General features: G+C 37.0%; 3 protein-coding genes across 3 annotated transcripts; 1 reads left to right on the top strand and 2 right to left on the bottom strand.

Annotated features, from left to right (window-relative positions):
- Positions 1–317: 317 nt before the first annotated feature.
- On the bottom strand, positions 318–7399 carry LOC115994996 (beta-glucuronosyltransferase GlcAT14A). The gene is made up of 4 exons (XM_031119380.1): positions 6479–7399; positions 6146–6221; positions 5924–6039; positions 318–1217 (listed from the first exon to the last, which is right to left on the bottom strand). Exons 1-4 carry the CDS (start codon positions 7089–7091, stop codon positions 703–705), a joined length of 1320 nt encoding a protein of 439 aa, XP_030975240.1. The 5' UTR covers positions 7092–7399; the 3' UTR covers positions 318–702.
- Positions 7400–13266: 5867 nt separating this feature from the next.
- LOC115995100 (hydroxyethylthiazole kinase) lies at positions 13267–14633 on the top strand. The gene is made up of 2 exons (XM_031119533.1): positions 13267–13752; positions 13940–14633. Exons 1-2 carry the CDS (start codon positions 13300–13302, stop codon positions 14330–14332), a joined length of 846 nt encoding a protein of 281 aa, XP_030975393.1. The 5' UTR covers positions 13267–13299; the 3' UTR covers positions 14333–14633.
- A 1591-nt stretch (positions 14634–16224) lies between these two features.
- On the bottom strand, positions 16225–17198 carry LOC115993660 (dirigent protein 16-like). Its single transcript, XM_031117605.1, has one exon. It carries the CDS (start codon positions 17023–17025, stop codon positions 16282–16284), a length of 744 nt encoding a protein of 247 aa, XP_030973465.1. The 5' UTR covers positions 17026–17198; the 3' UTR covers positions 16225–16281.
- Between the last annotated feature and the right edge of the window lie 850 nt (positions 17199–18048).

The following is an 18048-nucleotide window of genomic DNA, read 5'->3' as shown; positions in this document are numbered from 1 at the left end:
AAGAAGGGGAAAAAAAAAACAAAAACACCCCTTGACTTGTGAATTAAAAATTATAAGACTTCCTGTCTTCTAATTTGAAATTAATAACCCCGAAATGTCGAGAAATACCCAAATGGTTCCTTTTATCCACTTAAAAAAAATTAACAAATTTTAGTTCAAACAGATTTTTTTAGAACTATATGATGCTGAGATCAATGGCTCAAACTTGGGTCAACCTGTCGTCCACAAAAAGCAGTAGATCACACATGCTTATATCTCATCCTCATCTACGCCGAGGAGCTGCGTAACATTGTTTTGAATTTGAGAAAAAAAAAAAAAAATCTTAATTTACATTGTACTAACAATGTAAGACTTATATCGTAAACTAAACAAATGTGTACAACAAATGGGCACATTACAATGTAGGATTTATATCATAAACTAAACAAATGTGTACAACAAAAGGGCACATTTCTCTTGCAAAACGGCACACCAGATAAACCCTAATAGCAAAGTCATTCGTAAGATACATTTCACAATAATCTCATCTTGAATGAGGTAAAAACCCTGTTTCGCTAAAAAATCAACAGATTGAACTTCGTCCTAAAATCATTTGGGTATATGGCAAATCCAAGCAAGCCATTTTTCAACCTTTCAACTCTCATTTTTTCCTTTTGGGGGGGGAGGGTTTTTGGTTCTTTATAGTGAGATTCAGGACTTAGATCATTCAACTACACATTGATGAGACCGAAATGTACCATTTGATAGCAATTCAACAATTCGTTTTTCAAGTCTTCTTGCTCCCAGACTAGGCCTCAAAACATTGGAATCTCCCCAAACTGAACACGTGTGATTTCCAGACTCACCTAAGCACCAGCCACCAGGCACCACATTCCCAGGACTGCACCCCAAAATCTCACGGTCAATGCGATCAAGCACTGGATCATCTGACTTGAATCGTGTGGCAAAGGCTGCTCCGCTCTGAATCATTACCTCAAAATCATTAGAACTGAGCAGGCGAGGCTCGTCGTAAGGGGACTTGTCGAATGTGGCATATAATAAATTGTTGTTTATGACTGTTCTGTTGAACTTATGGGAATTACAAAGAATGGTAGGGAAGTAATTGGAAAGGGAAGATGGAGTGTTTGCAAAATACATCAGTAGAGTCCTTGGGAGGTTGTCTGTACCAAGGATGCAGAAGTCAATAAAGTTACGACTTAAAACGGAGAAGGATGAACCTGCATAAAAATAATCCAAACTCTGATGAGTCAGTTAAACAATTTATTCAACTTTTCCTTTGGGAAAAAATAAAGTTGTGCTCCTAAAAACTGTCACTAGCATGCAGTGCCTACTGCTATGAGGGAGTGGATTAATAGTGTCAAGGTAGCAACATTTTTACTTCTTTTTTTTTGGGGTAAAATACTATTTTGATTCCTAAACTTTACCAAAAGTTTATTTTGCATCCCTAAACTTTAAAAAGTTTTTTTTTTTTCATCCCTAAACTACTAAAAGTTTTCTTTTTTTCCTCCCTATTTTTTGCCTCTAAACTAATAAAAAAACTCTTTACTTATAGGGATGGAAAACACATTTTTAGAAAAATTTAGGAACCAAATAGTATATTACCCTTTTTTTTCTTTTACCCAATGGATCCCTGGTATTAACACAAGACTGCAGCAATTGCATGCGTTTGGATTAGCTTTTCCATTTTAGCTTATTTACTTATCTACACCATTGTAGAAACTTATTTTTTTTATATTCAACTTTCCTCTTACCCACTTTCAACAAATCAACAAAAGCTAATCCAAAAACATTTATATCAAGTGTCAGCTTATGCCATATAGGCAAAGGTCATTAGAATCTGACTTGCATACCCAAGTGTGAGACTGGAAAATTCCAAATAAAATGAAAAAGAATTCATATAGACAGAATTATTATTTGAATGGTGCAATACAACACAATTACATTTAACTAGCAATTTAGATAACTTATGATCAATACAGTGCAGTTGCACCATAAACATCCAAACAACAGTCTAACGGTCTGGGCAATAACATGTTATTCACTCGCAGAACTTCAAATGGTATCAATATGACTCACAATTGCAAATCATAGTTACAAATTAATGACATACAAGTAAAGAATGGTCTTGATATTGCTAGAGCTATTTGGTTACTTCCGTTGTCATTTTTGGCATTGCAGATCAGAAATCTCTACACTATTGGAAGCAAATAAAGTTAACGAACAGCATTTCCATAATGAGGAATTTTAGTCATTCTAGTCGCCTAGAAGCTCCATGGTTGGAGGCATGTCTAAATGGATATTTCACATACACAGCCATGTTGCTCATAAGCAAAACTCCTCAATACAATACAAATCCAATATATAATGATTCTGAAATACTAGATAGTGAAATCCTCAGCTAACAGTTTTAAACTGGATGTTTTGTGTGGGATTAATTAAGGTACAGTTTGAGACCTCCAGTATGCATCCCAATGGCATCATGTAACCATGATATTCATCAATCCCAACTCTGGCAAAAGCATATTCAACTCTAACACTACAAATCATAATACATTTTAAAAGAATTCACCTATATGTTCATGTTTAAATTTTTTCCTTTTCAAATCACTATGGATTCAACATATTTATTTGAATTCGAAATAAATGGTTTGAATTTCTGTAAGTTAGTATTCTATTGAAGTTCTCTACACCTCTTGGCTCTGTGTGTGCACGCAACAAGGATGTAAAATTTACAAAGAAACAAGAACTCTGAAAAAAGACCCATTAATATTCCCAATGCTCTTAAGCCAATCATAAGGAGATCTAATAAAAAAGGACTTCTGCTGAAGCAAAAGGGATTCCATCCCTTCAAAAGACCTAGAATTACATTTCCTTCCAACTGTACCACATAAGACAAAGAGGGATAGCATTCCAAATGTCTGCACTTTGATAGCCCTCAAAACCATCCCTCCAACAGGTTACAATGTCTGTCATCAAGGCATGCCCCACAAAAACCCAAATAACAAGTAAAACATAGACCAAAGATCCTATGCAAGATCACAATGAAGGAGAAGATAGTTGTCTTCCCCCTTTTTTTGCATGTACGACACGAATCAACAATGATGATCTTTTGCTTTCAAAAGTTGTCCATAGTGAGGATTTTACCATGAGAAAATTAAACAACCTTTCTAGGCACTTTCGTATTCAAATTTCTCTCAAAGGAAAATCCCCCTATTATCTCCATGTGAAGCCCCACAGAAACTATCTCAAAATAAATAAATAAAAGAAAGTAAAGCCCCATAGAAAGATTTTGCATCAAATCTGTGTTTCTTAGATAATACCCAATACATCTTATCCATGCCACTCCCTAAAATATGAGCTGAATAAATAGTTTCAAAGAACCTTTCACTAGTTTCAAGATCCCAATCATTAAAGGAGCAAAGGTAGGACAACAATAGACTGTAGTTGAGCCTATGCATACATTGAGCAATAGTGGTTCGTTTATCAATCAACAAATCATGCAGGACAGGGAAGACACATTTTTAAGAGGCATATTGCCATGCCACACAACATGCCAAAGCTGAATAGAACTACCATCCCTGACAATGAATTTCACATAATTAGAAAATTTACTCCATTCTTTTCTAATATAATTTCATACACTCACCCCATAATCACCCTTATACTTAGCTAAGCACCACTGGCCCAACTCTTCTCCATATGTAGCCCCACAACCGTTTTGCAAAAAGAATCCCTCCATGTGGAAAACTGCCAAAAATATTTCCCAAAAGGTGCTTGGTTAAAGATTCCAAGCCTTTGAACACCCAATCTACCACCTAATGATCTGGGAGCAAACTGTGTTCCAATTCACTGAGTGGAATTTCTTTTCTTCTCCTAAAATACAAAAAAGGTTGCACTCATTACATAAGGCTCACACTTCTGCGGGTTTAGAATAGGTGATCAGTAGGCAACTTCTCTATCCTAAACCTACACAAAAACACACCCCCCAAAAAAAAAAAATTGCAACTTTTCAAGTCTATTAGCCACTCCCATGTGCATGGGGAGATGAGATGTACATGAAGTAGGTAGAGACACTTCGGAGAGAGCTTTCAATCAAAGTGACTCTACCACCCTTTGACAGATAATTTCTTCCAACCAACTAATCTTCTCTCCATCCATTCCACAATAACAATCCCAAGTTGAACTTGTCTTAAAGGAGATCCGAAGGGCAAACCTAAATAAGGATAGGAAGAGCTCCCACATGACAACCTAATAATATAGCTATGTTGTCCACATTAGGAACAAAACCCCATTAGGACAATCTAACTCTTACCAAAATTATTTTTGAGGTCAAGCACTGCCTCCAAATAAAGCAATACACAATGGATGTGGAGAAGCTCATCTATACTCTAGATTTGATCCACAAAATATGAGAGTGTCATCTGCAAATAGTAAATAGGAAATTAGCAAACTCCATTGGAACCAATAATAAAATTAGACACAAAGCCACCCTCCACCACCCTGTTGATCATACAACTGAGAGCCTCCATCACAGAAATAAAAAGAAGAGGGAAAAGAGGATCCCCTTGCCAGAGACCCTATGAACTACCAAAGAAACCTAAGGGACTCCCATTTAAGGATAGAGAATATAACTGCAGAGTGCAAAATTCAATCCACTTCCATTTCATCCAAAAAACCCAATGCTCCATCAAATGAGTAACGCAGCTCTGATTTATGATCATACACCCACAACCAACTTCAATAAGCAAGAACTTTACCAATACTCTTGTAAGCACTACCAATCAAAATGATAGGCTTGTAATCCTTAATATTAGATGCACCTAGTTTCTTTGGGATTGAAGTGCTAAAGGAAGCATTCATGCTCTTATTAACAGAACTGTCATTATAGAAAGAATACATTACTCTCATAAAATCATCTTTTGCCACACCCAGCAACAACGAAGGAAGCTAACGGTAAAGCCATCCAGAACTGATTTTTTTTTTTTTTTTTTTTTTTATCACCATTCATCTCTTTAATGGATCCATATACTTCACACTCTTTAAAATATCTTTCTAACCAACACTATGATCAACGTTAAGAGTAAGAAGTTCAAGCACTCAACCCCCAGTCATATGTATACTGATTCATCAATTTTTTTTTGTGAAACTACATGATGCCTTCCTTCACCTCTTGATCCTCCAAAAATCAACCCCATTGATGTTGACATTGCCATTGAAATTAGACAGCATTTGAGAATTTACAAGCCCATGTAGAATCTCATATTGTTTTTTGATAGGTAGAATCTCATATTGTTATCTCCTTCCTTCAACCATAAAGCTCTACAATTGGACTACTCAAAAAACTTGGCTCCTCAAATTGACCAACTAAAATTTGTCGCAATTTTCGGTTTTGACCAGTTTTTTTCCCAACACAGTTGATTTTGATTTTGATTTTTAATATTTTCCAGTTTCGACAATCCAATTGAAGTTGTCACTCAAACCTCTCTATGCCATCGCTCAACCCCTCCCCCCACTGCTGTCAGCCAACCTCAGCCCCTCCCCACAAAAAATATTTCACTCTCTAGGTCCAATTCTTTGAAAGCACTCTCTCAAGCTCTTCAGAATTAGCCCCACTGATGAAGGTCCACAGGTTTTATTGTCAGTTGGTCCATGCAGGGACATACCTAGCTCGACGGTTGAAGATCTTTCTAGTATAACTATAGAAATTGATCTAGATATTATTTTTGTGTTCAGCCGTATTTATCATTCAATAGTTTTCGAATACTCCACACTAATTCAACGTCGTATATGTAACTCAAACAAAGTATTGGCATTAGACAATCAGCAAAGTGCACAACATAACACACTTCCTAAACAATCATTAAAACCGAATAAACCGGAAAGCAGTCAAACACCTATGGAGCATAAATATTAAATGCCAAACCTGTAAACAACCGGAAGGCATTAGGCAACTCCCTTTTCTGTGTAGCATAAAACATCCCAGTTTTCTCCATAAGATAAAGCCCCGGATCAACGATTATCGGCCTCAACTTCCTAGACCTATAGACCACCAAAAACACAAATACAATTCATAGGTGTTTGAATCTACAATTTGGGCAGTTGAATTTGAAATAACACAAATCCGAGAAGTAACTAGAACCCATACTCTTTCCAGCCGATGTAACTTGAATGATTCACAAAGTTGAGACTTTTGGGTAGAAATGACAAAATGTGAAGAAGATCTGCAAGCCCAAAAAAACCCACATAAGAAAATGAACCAAAAATACTCAGAAAATCGAAAAAAACTTAACCACAAAGAACCCACATAAGAAAATGAATCAACAACACACAGAAAATTGAAAAAAGTGCAACCCACGCAGTATCATAAAAAAACCCACATAAGAAAATGGATCAAAAACACACAGAAAATAGAAAAAAGTGTAACCAGACAGTACCACAAAAAACCCACATAACAAAATGAATCAACCACACACAGTACCATCTTGGGTGACAAGTGGGTAATCAGCGGCATTGAGAGTAACAAACCAATCCCAATTCTGCGAAAGCCGGAGCAGTATAGAGGCGCCACGGAGCGTGAAGGAGATACCAGAGGAGCCCTTTGGGTAAGCGAAATCGGCCTTGCCGACGACATTGACGTTCTGGGCAGCTTTGAAAATGGGGATAGATTGGACTGAAATAGCGAGACCATCACGCTCAGATTGTGGAGCAGTGAGGTCAAGGTGTAGGAGGTACTGGTTTTTGGGGTGGTATGTGGCTAAGAGAAGACGGAGGATCCGACCCGAGTCGCCGGCGGATCCGGATATGAGGTAGGCGATGGAGGGAGGGGAAGGGTCGGAGGAGGTTTGGCTGGTCGGGAAGAGATATGGATCGGGTCGGATTTGGGAGGTGGAGGCGGAGGCGGAGGTGGAGGTGGAAGAGGAAGAGAGGAAGAAGAGGAGAGAGAAGAGAGAAGCGGCTACGATGATGTAGAGTGTGGTTTTGTGATCTTTGGGATTGGGAATTGGAATGGTGGTACAGAAGGGGTGTTGTGTTGGCGGTGAAGGTGAGGGTGAGGGTGATGGTGATGGTGAAGGTGATGATTGGTTTTGCATTGTTTCTCTGTTTTTTTTTTTTGAATTTCTGGATTGGGTTTTGGGGAATTTGGCGTTAGATCATAGAGGCGTTTGCCAGTTCTATTTTTGAGAAGAAGATGTAATAAATTCCTTTGCCAGTTTGATTGTGTGTAGTAGAGCTCACTCTCATTTTGATTTTACAAGTTTTTGTTTTCTTTTCCTATTACTGTATTTCATTCTCCTCACCAACGACAAATTGTGTTGCTTTTGTTTTTTCTTCTCAACATTTTCTTTTTCGGGTACAAATCCGATTAAGTAGTACAAGCCTACAAGGTAAGATACCAAAACTCATCATTGGGCCAAATGCACACAAGATGGAAAAACTTCTGGTTATTTGAAAAAGAGAAGTCTTATCTGCAATATTTTCAAAACACTTACAAATCATAAATGGTAATTTTGTATTGGTTCTAATTTTAATTTCTTTCTAAAATTATATTTTTACTCATTAGTAACAACTAATAATAATATTTCATTTAAAATTTGTTGTGAAAGTGTTATGAAAATATTATGGATAAAAAATAACTAACTTATTGATTGTTACTAGTACTTGTAGAGTTAGAAGGTTAATATGTAGATGCTTGTTGAGTAACTTGAGTTAGAAGGTTACAAAACCTCTTAAATTTCACAAGAGTAACTCACAAGATTTCCAAGAACTTCTGAAACATATTTAGGGTTTTTCTTTTATACCTAGTAAGGGTCATTAAATAACCCATGGCCCACAGCTCGACCCAGAAACCTGACGGCACACCGGGCTAATAGGCAGCTCGACTCGTTGTTATTGAGGCCCATGGGTAGTCCACTATCCTAGTGGATGAGGCCGTGGGCTAGTTTTTATGCCCATGGGTACCCAGTGGGATAGCCAAACCCGTTGACCCAGCCCAATAACTTATAATTCATAACAAAAATATATAGGAAGTGTATGAAGGATTGATCTTAAGATATTATAAAGGAATTTCTTAAGAAAACTCCCCTAACCACTAAGATACTCAAAGTAATTGTGCTAAATTTAGTTTACTAAATATATATTTTTCTAGCAGTCTAACAAATTTGAATTAACCATTTGACTTCTTTTTTTTATTAAAGATAAAAATAAAAAACTATTTTGAGCCTTAATAAAAAAAAAAATTAAATAGGTTTCCATCAACAAAACAAAAAATTAAATAGATTTGACTGAAAAAAATTTGTAATTAAGTATTAAATTCTTTAATTCTTTCCTTGAAAAAAATAGATTGATTATTCCTTTATAAAAAATTTATTTTTTCCTTATAAAAATAATAAAATAATATGCTAACACAAGCCCATGGGTAGCCCATTAGGCCTAACCTGATAGTCCAGCTCGCTAAAGGCAAAATGGGCATTGCCCATGGGGAGGGTCATGGGCTGAGGTTTTCTCTTTCGGTCCAGCCCGACTCAACCCATTAACTAGTTAATAGCCCATTATGCCCAGCCCATGAGCCAAGTAAAAATAGGCCGGGCTAGCCCGACTCGACCCATTGATGACCCTTAATACCTAGTAGTGTTGAACTCAAACCCTAAACGTTTTCGCAAGCTTTGGGCCTAATTTAAATTCTGTAGAATTCGATTCTCGATTGGTCGAGCCTGTCTCTTGATCGTTCAAACCTTGCAGATTTTGAATTTTTCTTTCTGTAGCTTGATTATTCTTGAATCTTGACTTAAACCAGCATGAGAAATGTCTAACACTATTCTAAGATTTAGAAATCTTAAACTAGACATGTTTTAGTCTTCGATTTACCAACTTACATAAATTTAGAAGTTAAACATTTATTCCTAAATATTTAGAACCTAATAGAGTAGGCTAGAGACGCCGGCAGCACTTACGCTCCAGGCAAGTGGGGTTCTCGCTAGACCCTTTCCATGAGCCTTACGCTGGTTATGATCACGTGCTGCCAGGCTTATGGTTCTGTCAATTTCACGCGCTGCCAACAATCGAAGCCCCAATCATCATGTCATGGCTAGCAAGAACGAATCATTTTGTACATTAGAAATCATGGTTATGGACTAGAATCCATTAGATCTTCACGAAATTGCCACATATGAAATTGAGCACAATTTTGCATAGAAATTTTCCATTTGTTTTCTCGAGAAAATATCATTTGATTGAATAGTTAACCCAACTACAATAGCAATTCCCCCACTTGTGTTGTATCAAATTCAAATAAAAAGAAGAAATTATTGTCCTATCATAATAACCACTATAGAGTATCTACATCAGGAATCTTGAAATTTTGATCAAGTCATATGAAAGAATGATTTTCATTTGTCAAAAAGCAATTTTGAAATGATCATTAATGCATAGAACTAAAATTAGCTAATTTTGATTAGTCTAAGAGGAATAATGAAAGTTGTTGGGAACGTTTTTGCAACAAGGGTCAAAATGCTAGAACGAGCTCAAAATTCCAATATTTGACTAATAAAGGCTAATGATGCATTACAAGAATGAAATCAAAGTGCAAAACAACAAAGAGATGGAAAGTATGCATATTACATTAAGTTTGGAACCGTTTTGCACATATAGCAGTAAAAGGAATTTGAGATAGGTGGTGAGGGAGAGAGAGAAGACTCCTTTGTACCCCTATTTTCACCCCTAGGCTTAGAATCATGTAACTCCTTGATGACATAATGGACTTTAGATATGAAGTTATGGTTTCAAAGGCAAAACATGAATAGCTTTGTTTGATATGAATGAGGAGCTTTTATATTGAGCCTTGGGTGTGCTAAATGACTAGTTTTTGGTTAGAGGCTGAAACTTTGGACCACCAAGATGTTGAATAAGGGTAATTTCTCAGTTGACATTTGCTTGGGTAGGGCCATAACTTGCTTTAAGCACAATTGGGGAAATTATTTGACTAATTCTGGTTAGGTGTTCTTCCCCAATCATTTTAGCTCATTAGGAAGTTATTCTTAGTGGTGTCAAATCACCAAGGTCAGCCCAAGGGTGTCAACCAAGCTCTAGGGGCTAAAATGGGTTGGTCATAAAGGGTGAAAATTTCGGGTATTAGACTCTTTCCATGAGCCTTAAGCATTGCCAGCGTCCCTAGCCCACTCAGCAGTTTGAAGGTTAAAGGACAAAAGAACCATGTGATGTGCGTGCAAACAAATATTGAGTAAGCTTTTATTAAGATTAAGACATAGGACACATAGGAATTAAACTCATTATCCCCAGTGGAATGTGGACGTAGGGGGGGGGGGAGTAGCCACCTAGTTTTTGCAATAGTCTAGGAACCATATATGTAGCGCCCTTTTGAGGAAAATCCTTTTGATTTTACTACTAGAGATATGGGTTCAAAGTTAAGGTATCGTCTTGGGAAGGTGTTAGGCACCCAAAACCGCCCAACCCTAAGGTTGGCTTCGTATCATTGTGACTTATGTCTTAACCCTATTAATGGCACACTCAACATTGGTATTCTAACTCACACACACACACACACACACTAACATTCATCTAACAATCAACATGGCATCAAACATCCCTAACCATTCATCTATCATGCTTGTCAAACAAAAGCCTACCATTCATCTAATCACGCAAATCAAACAACCTAACATTCATCTAATCATGGCATAACATATAAACTCTAGCATACATCTAAGCATGCTTTATCATAAACTTCATGTTATTCATCCAAGGCAGCAATCAAATCATGGCAAATACTCAAACATAGAAAGATCTAAGCAACATGTGATTGCACCTACACATCTAAACAAGCATATTCATCTCTAACAACATCTACCATCTTACATAGTTCTCATTCTCAAAAAAAGCTTACATAGTTCTATTACAATACAATTGAGGACCGGCTTATATTACAACCCACCAAGCAGACTCAATCTCATCATTCCAACATTCTCACTTGAGCCAAAACATGAAAACAACATAACCAAAATAAAAACCATGACAGAGTTAGTGCAATTCTACACTTTCTCTCTTACTCTAAAGCTTTAACTGCTATCTCCTTAGCTGAATAGAGGAAGCTCGAAACTTTCTCTCCCTCTCAGTGGCTTTTGTTGCCCTGTCTTGAGCAATTTCTGCCATTTGGGTAGCCTTTGCTACTGTCTGGGTAGCTGTTGCTGTTGTCTAGGTAGTTGCTCTTTCCCTTTCATGTGCAAGTTGCAGCTCACTCCGCAGTAAATCCAACTTTTGTTGCACCAAATGGGCAATTTCATTCCCACGCATACAAGTGGGATTATCAAGCCATTTAAAGAAAGGGCACTTGGGACCAATTGTTCATAAATTGAATTAAACACATCACATTCCAATCTCACGTGAATCAACTAGATTAAGTAAAAAGTATACTTACATTATATCGGCTACAACGTAGAAACCTTCTTCCAAAATTATCCATTGTCAAACTTGTTCTCAGCACACAAGTCTCATATGTACACATATGCCCACTTGAACTCGAGTAATTTCCACTCGAAGAAGACATCGATTATCAACTTCCTGTGAATCAAAGCTACCATCAAAATTTTAAACCCCAAAACCCACATAAAGCAGAAATGTCGTACCTGGTGATGATCTATCTTTGAATATTCAATGCCTCAAGACAACACAAAGTTAGAACCTCACCCTCACATGAAAGCACGATCAGAAAAATCAAAACCCCAGCTTAATACAAGGGATTTTCATGTTTCTAGGGCTTGTGAGGAAAAGAAGAGGGTTCGTGTCTTTTATCCGTGTTATGTTCTGATTTTGAATAAAAATGTGTTTTTCTAACGTCTGATAGTGAGGTGGGTAACGGATGGGTAACAGATTGAAGTTCAGGTAGGCAAAGTGTAAATGATTGAAACACAGGTAGGCAAAATGAAAATGGACCATACCACAGGTAGGTTTACTGTAATTATCCTTTAATTTAAACTCTAATAACATAATGATATTGACATAGGGATGGCAATGGGGCAAGGCAGGGCCGAAGGATAAGGTCTTCACCCTCGCCCCGCATGATTTTATATTGCCCCATCCTTGCCCCACCTCGCATGACGAGGAAAATTTTCTTGCCCAATTCCCGCCCTATCCCGTAATACTCTACTTCTTGTTAATTTGCTCACAGCTATTACAATTTTTTTTAACAAAAGTCTATTTCATTAATAAAAATATACTTGAAATTACAAATAAATTTTCTCATCAAATCAAACTAATTTTTAGCAAAAACTAAAATAATATTATTCAAGTGTTTAACAAGACAATGTCACAACAAAAACAAAAATCTCATAGTATAAAATCAATGATTCAATAGTATATAAACTTGTTTCTAATAAAGACAAAAGAAAACGTTAAAATTGGTACTTTATTTTCAACATTGCTAGAGAGAAAAAAGAGGCGGAGAATCACGTTAGGTATAATAAAATAAGCTGATAATATATTTATTTAAATAGTAGGGTTTTAGGGTGTGGAAAAATTTACAATTTAACCCTTATCAACACGGGACGAAATGGGTCTAAAAAATCTAAACTCATCCTCGCCCCACTCTATGATGTAGGGCTAAAATCTCACCTCATCCCCCCACCACCACCACCTTTGCAGGGTAGAAAAAACTCACGTGAGACGAAGTAGGGAGGAGCGGGTTAAGTAGGATAAGGCAAAATTGTCATCCATATATTGACATATTAAATAAAGTAAAAGGGTATAGGACAAAGTTTGGTTTCAAACATATTTGAAACTTTAGACTTTAATCCTCAATAGAAAAATGACATGTATCTGTATCATTCTTGTAATGTGTAATACAATGCATAAAAACACATAACCCAATCAACTAAGTGAATGCACATGACACAAACATATGTCATCTTTCTATTAGGGTTGAAGCCAATCAATCAATCAAGCATATTTGAAGCCAAATCTTATCCAAAAATAAATTAAGAATTTTATTAATTGACTTTTTCAACGAGGACTATACTCACGCTTCAAGCTAGAATGACATGACTAATTAACCAATCTAGGGTAAATGGGCTCTTCTTCCTCTCACAACAATTTTTTTTTTTACTTATTTAACTTATTTATTTCTTTATTTAATGGTTAAAATTGTATTAAATTTATTCTTATCTGAGTTAGTAACATAAGTTGACGTGTCTTTTTAGGACAGATGTCACCTAAATATTTGATTGAAATTCCAAAGCTAAGATGTTGGAATTGGTGTATCTGAAATCAAGTCTATTTCTTCTATAAAGAATGGAAGAAGACAAGGTGAGAGGAAAAGCAGAGCCAAGCGGGTGGCCCGCGAAAGCGTGGAGCCTTCTGTCCGCAACCCGAAGCGAATCGCCGCTTATCCAATGCATCACCAACTTTGTGTCCATGGATCTGATGGCCAACACGCTCCTCTCCGCCGGTGCATCGCCCGCCATGATCCACAGCGCAGACGAGATTCCTGACTTCACACCTCACGCCCGCGCTCTCTGCATCAACGTCGGCACTCTCTCTGCCGACTGGTTACCGGCCATGAAGCTCGCTGCCCAGTTCGCGTGTCAGTCCTGTAAGCCTTGGGTTCTCGACCCCGTTGCTGCTGGGGCTTCCGGTTTCCGGTTAAAGGCTTGTTTGGAACTCGTGGAACTGAAGCCCACTGTTATCCGAGGAAATGCGTCCGAGGTTATTGCTCTTTCCAAGGCCTCTCTAGGACCCAGTAAGGTAATTTTCTTTTTTTAATAAAAAAATATGGAATTTAAAGTTGGTTTTTATGAACACAAGTGCCAGCTGAGCTCAAAGCTCAAAGCTCTTGCTATCTCAATTGCCAAGTGTTTGACTGGTTTTTATAGTCATTAGTTTTTCTATTGCATTTATTTTCCAATCTAAGACTTGGTTTTTGGTTTTCAAGGGTGTAGACAGCTCCCACGAGTCTACTGATGCTGTGGAAGCAGCAAAGTCATTGGCTCAAGCAAGTGGTGCCATAGTTGCTGTATCTGGAGCTGTTGATATTGTTACAGATGGGGAGAGAGTTGTTGGTGCTCACAATGGGGTGCCCATGATGCAAAGAATCACAGCAACAGGATGTTCAGTCACTGCTCTTATTGCTGCCTTTGTTGCTGTTGACCCTTTGCACGCTTTGGAAGCAACAGTTTCTGCATTATCCATATTTGGGGTTGCCGGTGAGATGGGAATGAACTTGGCCAAGGGTCCAGCTTCCTTGCGAATGCACTTGATAGATTCTCTCTATGGGCTTGATGATGCTGTTGTACATTCTCGCGTTAGCATAACCAGCTTTTCATAATTCATGGGATCTGTATCTATGGTATGTTGACTATCACTAGACTTCTTAGAGAAATAGTTTGAGCATGAAATGGCAGATCAATTGGTCGGCGTGTTGACTGCTACACAGTTTTGTTTGGAAGTATAGTTGCTGAACTACATTTTGTTTCAAGAAAACTTTAGGCAGTTTTTTTTTTTTCTTTTGGTGGGATGTAATATACAGGTTTTGTTTCTCTCTTAACTATTATTTCCCACTTTTTGTTTCACATGCAAGAGTGGAAAAGAAATAAATATAAAAAACCATAAATTTTTAATCATTTCAACCAATATTTTGGAAGTCTATAATTGGTATGCATTTGAGTTGTAAAGCTTTTATGACTTTCCTCTCTCCAATTCTATAGTTTTCATCTTTTTTTCTTTTTCTTTTTCTTTTTTTGCTTGTAGCATGTTTTATTCTGATCTAAACCAAGTAGATATGAATCTATAACTTGTGCATACCCCTGTTTTTAGAGAAATAGTTATAAGCGTAGTTCAAAAATTCACATTTTTTTATTCACTTATTCTGTTACTTGTCACAACTTACTGGACATTCACTACTTACAAATATTTATTTAAATTTTGAGTTAACCTGTCTCATGCATCAGCTTGTTCTTTACAAGAATATACCATTTTAAAGGTTTCTTCAGAATGGTTATTCCCACTTCTGGCCCAATAGGGTGTCAAGATTAGAGTAAAATCTGATTATTTTCATGAAAAATGAAATCTGTAGAAAGTATATTTTAATCATTTGGTTCATCCAGAGTTTCCCAGATGTCCCAGTTTCCACTTTTATTTTCTAAACCTGTGGTTTGCCTATGCCAAATAAATCTAGATAGACTTAATCTTATGAGCACAGCCTATAGATTCCCTCTTATGTTCCCCTTTAAACCATGCCGCTTTTGAAAGTTTCCAGCTATTCATTTGGCATGCAACAGCCTCAGAAATCTCTGGAAGCCAGCCAGCTACTTTTTTTTTTTTTTTTTTTATTAATCTTTTATCCTATGAGCAGCATCCTAGATTTTCTCACTGCCAGAGAGTTTCCCTCAAGGCATTCAACCCTTGGGACCAAAACTTACTCATCCAAAAAATAAAAAATTCTCAAGGCAGTGAGGGCTGAGTTGTATATTTGGTTAACTTCTATCATTGTTGATGAGATGTATCACGTTCAGGGATTGAATGAGATTTCTTGTCAATTCTTTGCTATTATATCTCTTCTAGACTTCTAGCCATGCTTAGCTTTGTAGGATTGAATTTAGTTGTTCCTTTTTAAACTGACTAGAAGAGGAAGACCTCATAAAGACACCGGTATTGGAGTAAAGCATAAGATCCACTAGTGAGGCTGCAAAATGTGTCTAGGCGGGCTTTTACCCATGGGAGAAAATTCTTTACCCGCCAGAGTGGAAACTCATCAATAACTATCAAGTTATGTAAACCTGTCTCCCCTAAGGATTTATATGCATAGTTTAAACCTCAAAGCATGTGTAGTTGATTTATGATAGTGGCTGCAATTCTGACCGTAGCTTCTGAATTTACTTGCCACTAAACATTCAAGTAAAAAACAGATTGTTGTTTGAATGAAATGCAGATTTTAAAGGCATTATGTGGAACAAAATTGCTTACACTTCAACTTTTCATTGCAAATATTTTATCTTATTTGATATATTGACTGTGAAGTATGAAATCTGATTTAGGATAATCAAGATTCTACTTTAATCATATTCCTTTTCTATATAAGGAAATCGAGTAACAAGACATTGTCTTTCATATGCAATCACCGTAAGCATAAAACTTTAGAAGTTATGACAAGATTACAAATAAAAGATATATAAAATTTTCAACCATCTTGACTTATAGTCATTACATTAAACAATACAATACAACATTACCACATTCATTTCCACACAAACAAACCAGATGTTTTATCAAACAATCTCAATATTTTAGATGGACGATGATCCTCAGCAGTGTCTCTGCACCATCTATGACATGTTGACCAGAAGATAAGAGTGGTCGTACTTCCGCAATCCCACAAGCATTCTTAAACTTGCCAGTCCCTCCTGTCACTGACAAATATGACACGGCATTCCCAATCTTGTACACTCCATAGAAATTGAGGTTGTCATTATATTCCCCTCCTTCAATCATAGCAGTAAATGTCATCATCTGTGTGGTCCCATCTGCAGAGCTTGCCACATAAACTCCTTGAGCTTTCCCCAGTGTTTGAGAGCCCAAATCAGGACTGGAGGTCAATATGTCATCAATAACGGTGATTGTTCCAAAGCCTAGTCCCAACCCATCAGGTCCCAGCTGGGTCTGAGGTGGGTTCTGATTATTTCCTGCAGAAGCAGTACCACCTAAGCCGGTTCCTAGTGGGAGACCATTGACACCATTGACGGTTGGAAGGGCACCATTGGCATTGGGGATGGCAACCCCTCCTTGTGGAGGGATAAACCCTATCTGCTTTGCAAAGGGCACTTGACCATCATAGATGTTACCTAACAAGCCAGTGATTGGCCTAGCTGTAGGGCTACTTCCCCCAAGAATGTCATGCAAGTATAACTCAAGTGTTGGTTCTTTGCTGTCTACTGCATGATTAACTGCAGCAATGACGCTTGTCATTTGCACAGTTGCAACTAGCATTATGATGAAAATGAATGGTGGTGATTGCTTGAACATCTTGAGGTGTGTATATTGGAGGATTATTGATTCTGTAAGAATTGAAAGATGAAGGTTTATGGATGATCATGCAAATGGCCTCTGGATCTTCTCATATATAGAGGAATGGCCAGCTTAAGATGGAGTTGTTGGAGAAGGTGAAGCTGTTGAAGTTGTTTTGTTGCAAGTGTATTAGTTATTGACCATTTAGGAGAAAAGAAAATACTTACCTATCTACCTCAATATTTATATGTACGTATGTACATACGTATATATGAATATATGGTTTATATTTATATGTATTTATGTATGTACATACGTACGCATGTATGATTTGATGGGATAGAGAAGCATGGTCTAATGTTTGCTGGGTTCCACCAGATATTATTCATGACAAAATTGAACTGACTCATCCCAACTGTGTGTAACTTAGGAGTCTTTTCCTGCAGCTAATAAAGATTTACTTTTAATTAATAGAAGCAGCAGTTTGCTGGGATAATTTTGGTTCATGGTGGATATACTGGAGAAACATGGAATCTACTACAACTTAATTTTTTGATAATTCCTGCAGCTAATACAGTCTGACATGCTACCATCCTTGGACTCTCCTAAATCATCTCAACCATAATTTTACATCACACCTATTAGCGCTACATGAGCTACTAAGACTTTTCAAGAACCGGAACAGGTTCCTATTTTTCTGATATACTTCCTAATCTTTCTCATGTTGTTACCTCAACATACTCAGCTGTTCTACTCTACACCTCAAAGCTTATTGGGTTTAAGAAAATAAAAATTAACAAAAATAATTTCAACATGTTCCATGCAATAATGATTTGTAATTATGAATTAATGTTTCTTCAATACAGTCCAACCACTAACTTCAATGTTACAGGTATGCCTGTAAAATAAAAATAAATAAATAAAATGTGGATGGTATGAGTTCCATTTTAAATGGTAACTCTTCTTTGAATAAGAATAGAGTAAAAACCAAAAATTGAGTTTCAGAACTCATTGGATGTGCACGCAACTTAAATTTTAAAA

This window comes from Quercus lobata, chromosome 6 (genome assembly GCF_001633185.2).
Source record: "Quercus lobata isolate SW786 chromosome 6, ValleyOak3.0 Primary Assembly, whole genome shotgun sequence".
Lineage (NCBI taxonomy): Eukaryota > Viridiplantae > Streptophyta > Magnoliopsida > Fagales > Fagaceae > Quercus > Quercus lobata.
Note: the sequence above shows the minus strand (reverse complement) of the source record. Positions and strands in the feature narration are given on the sequence as shown.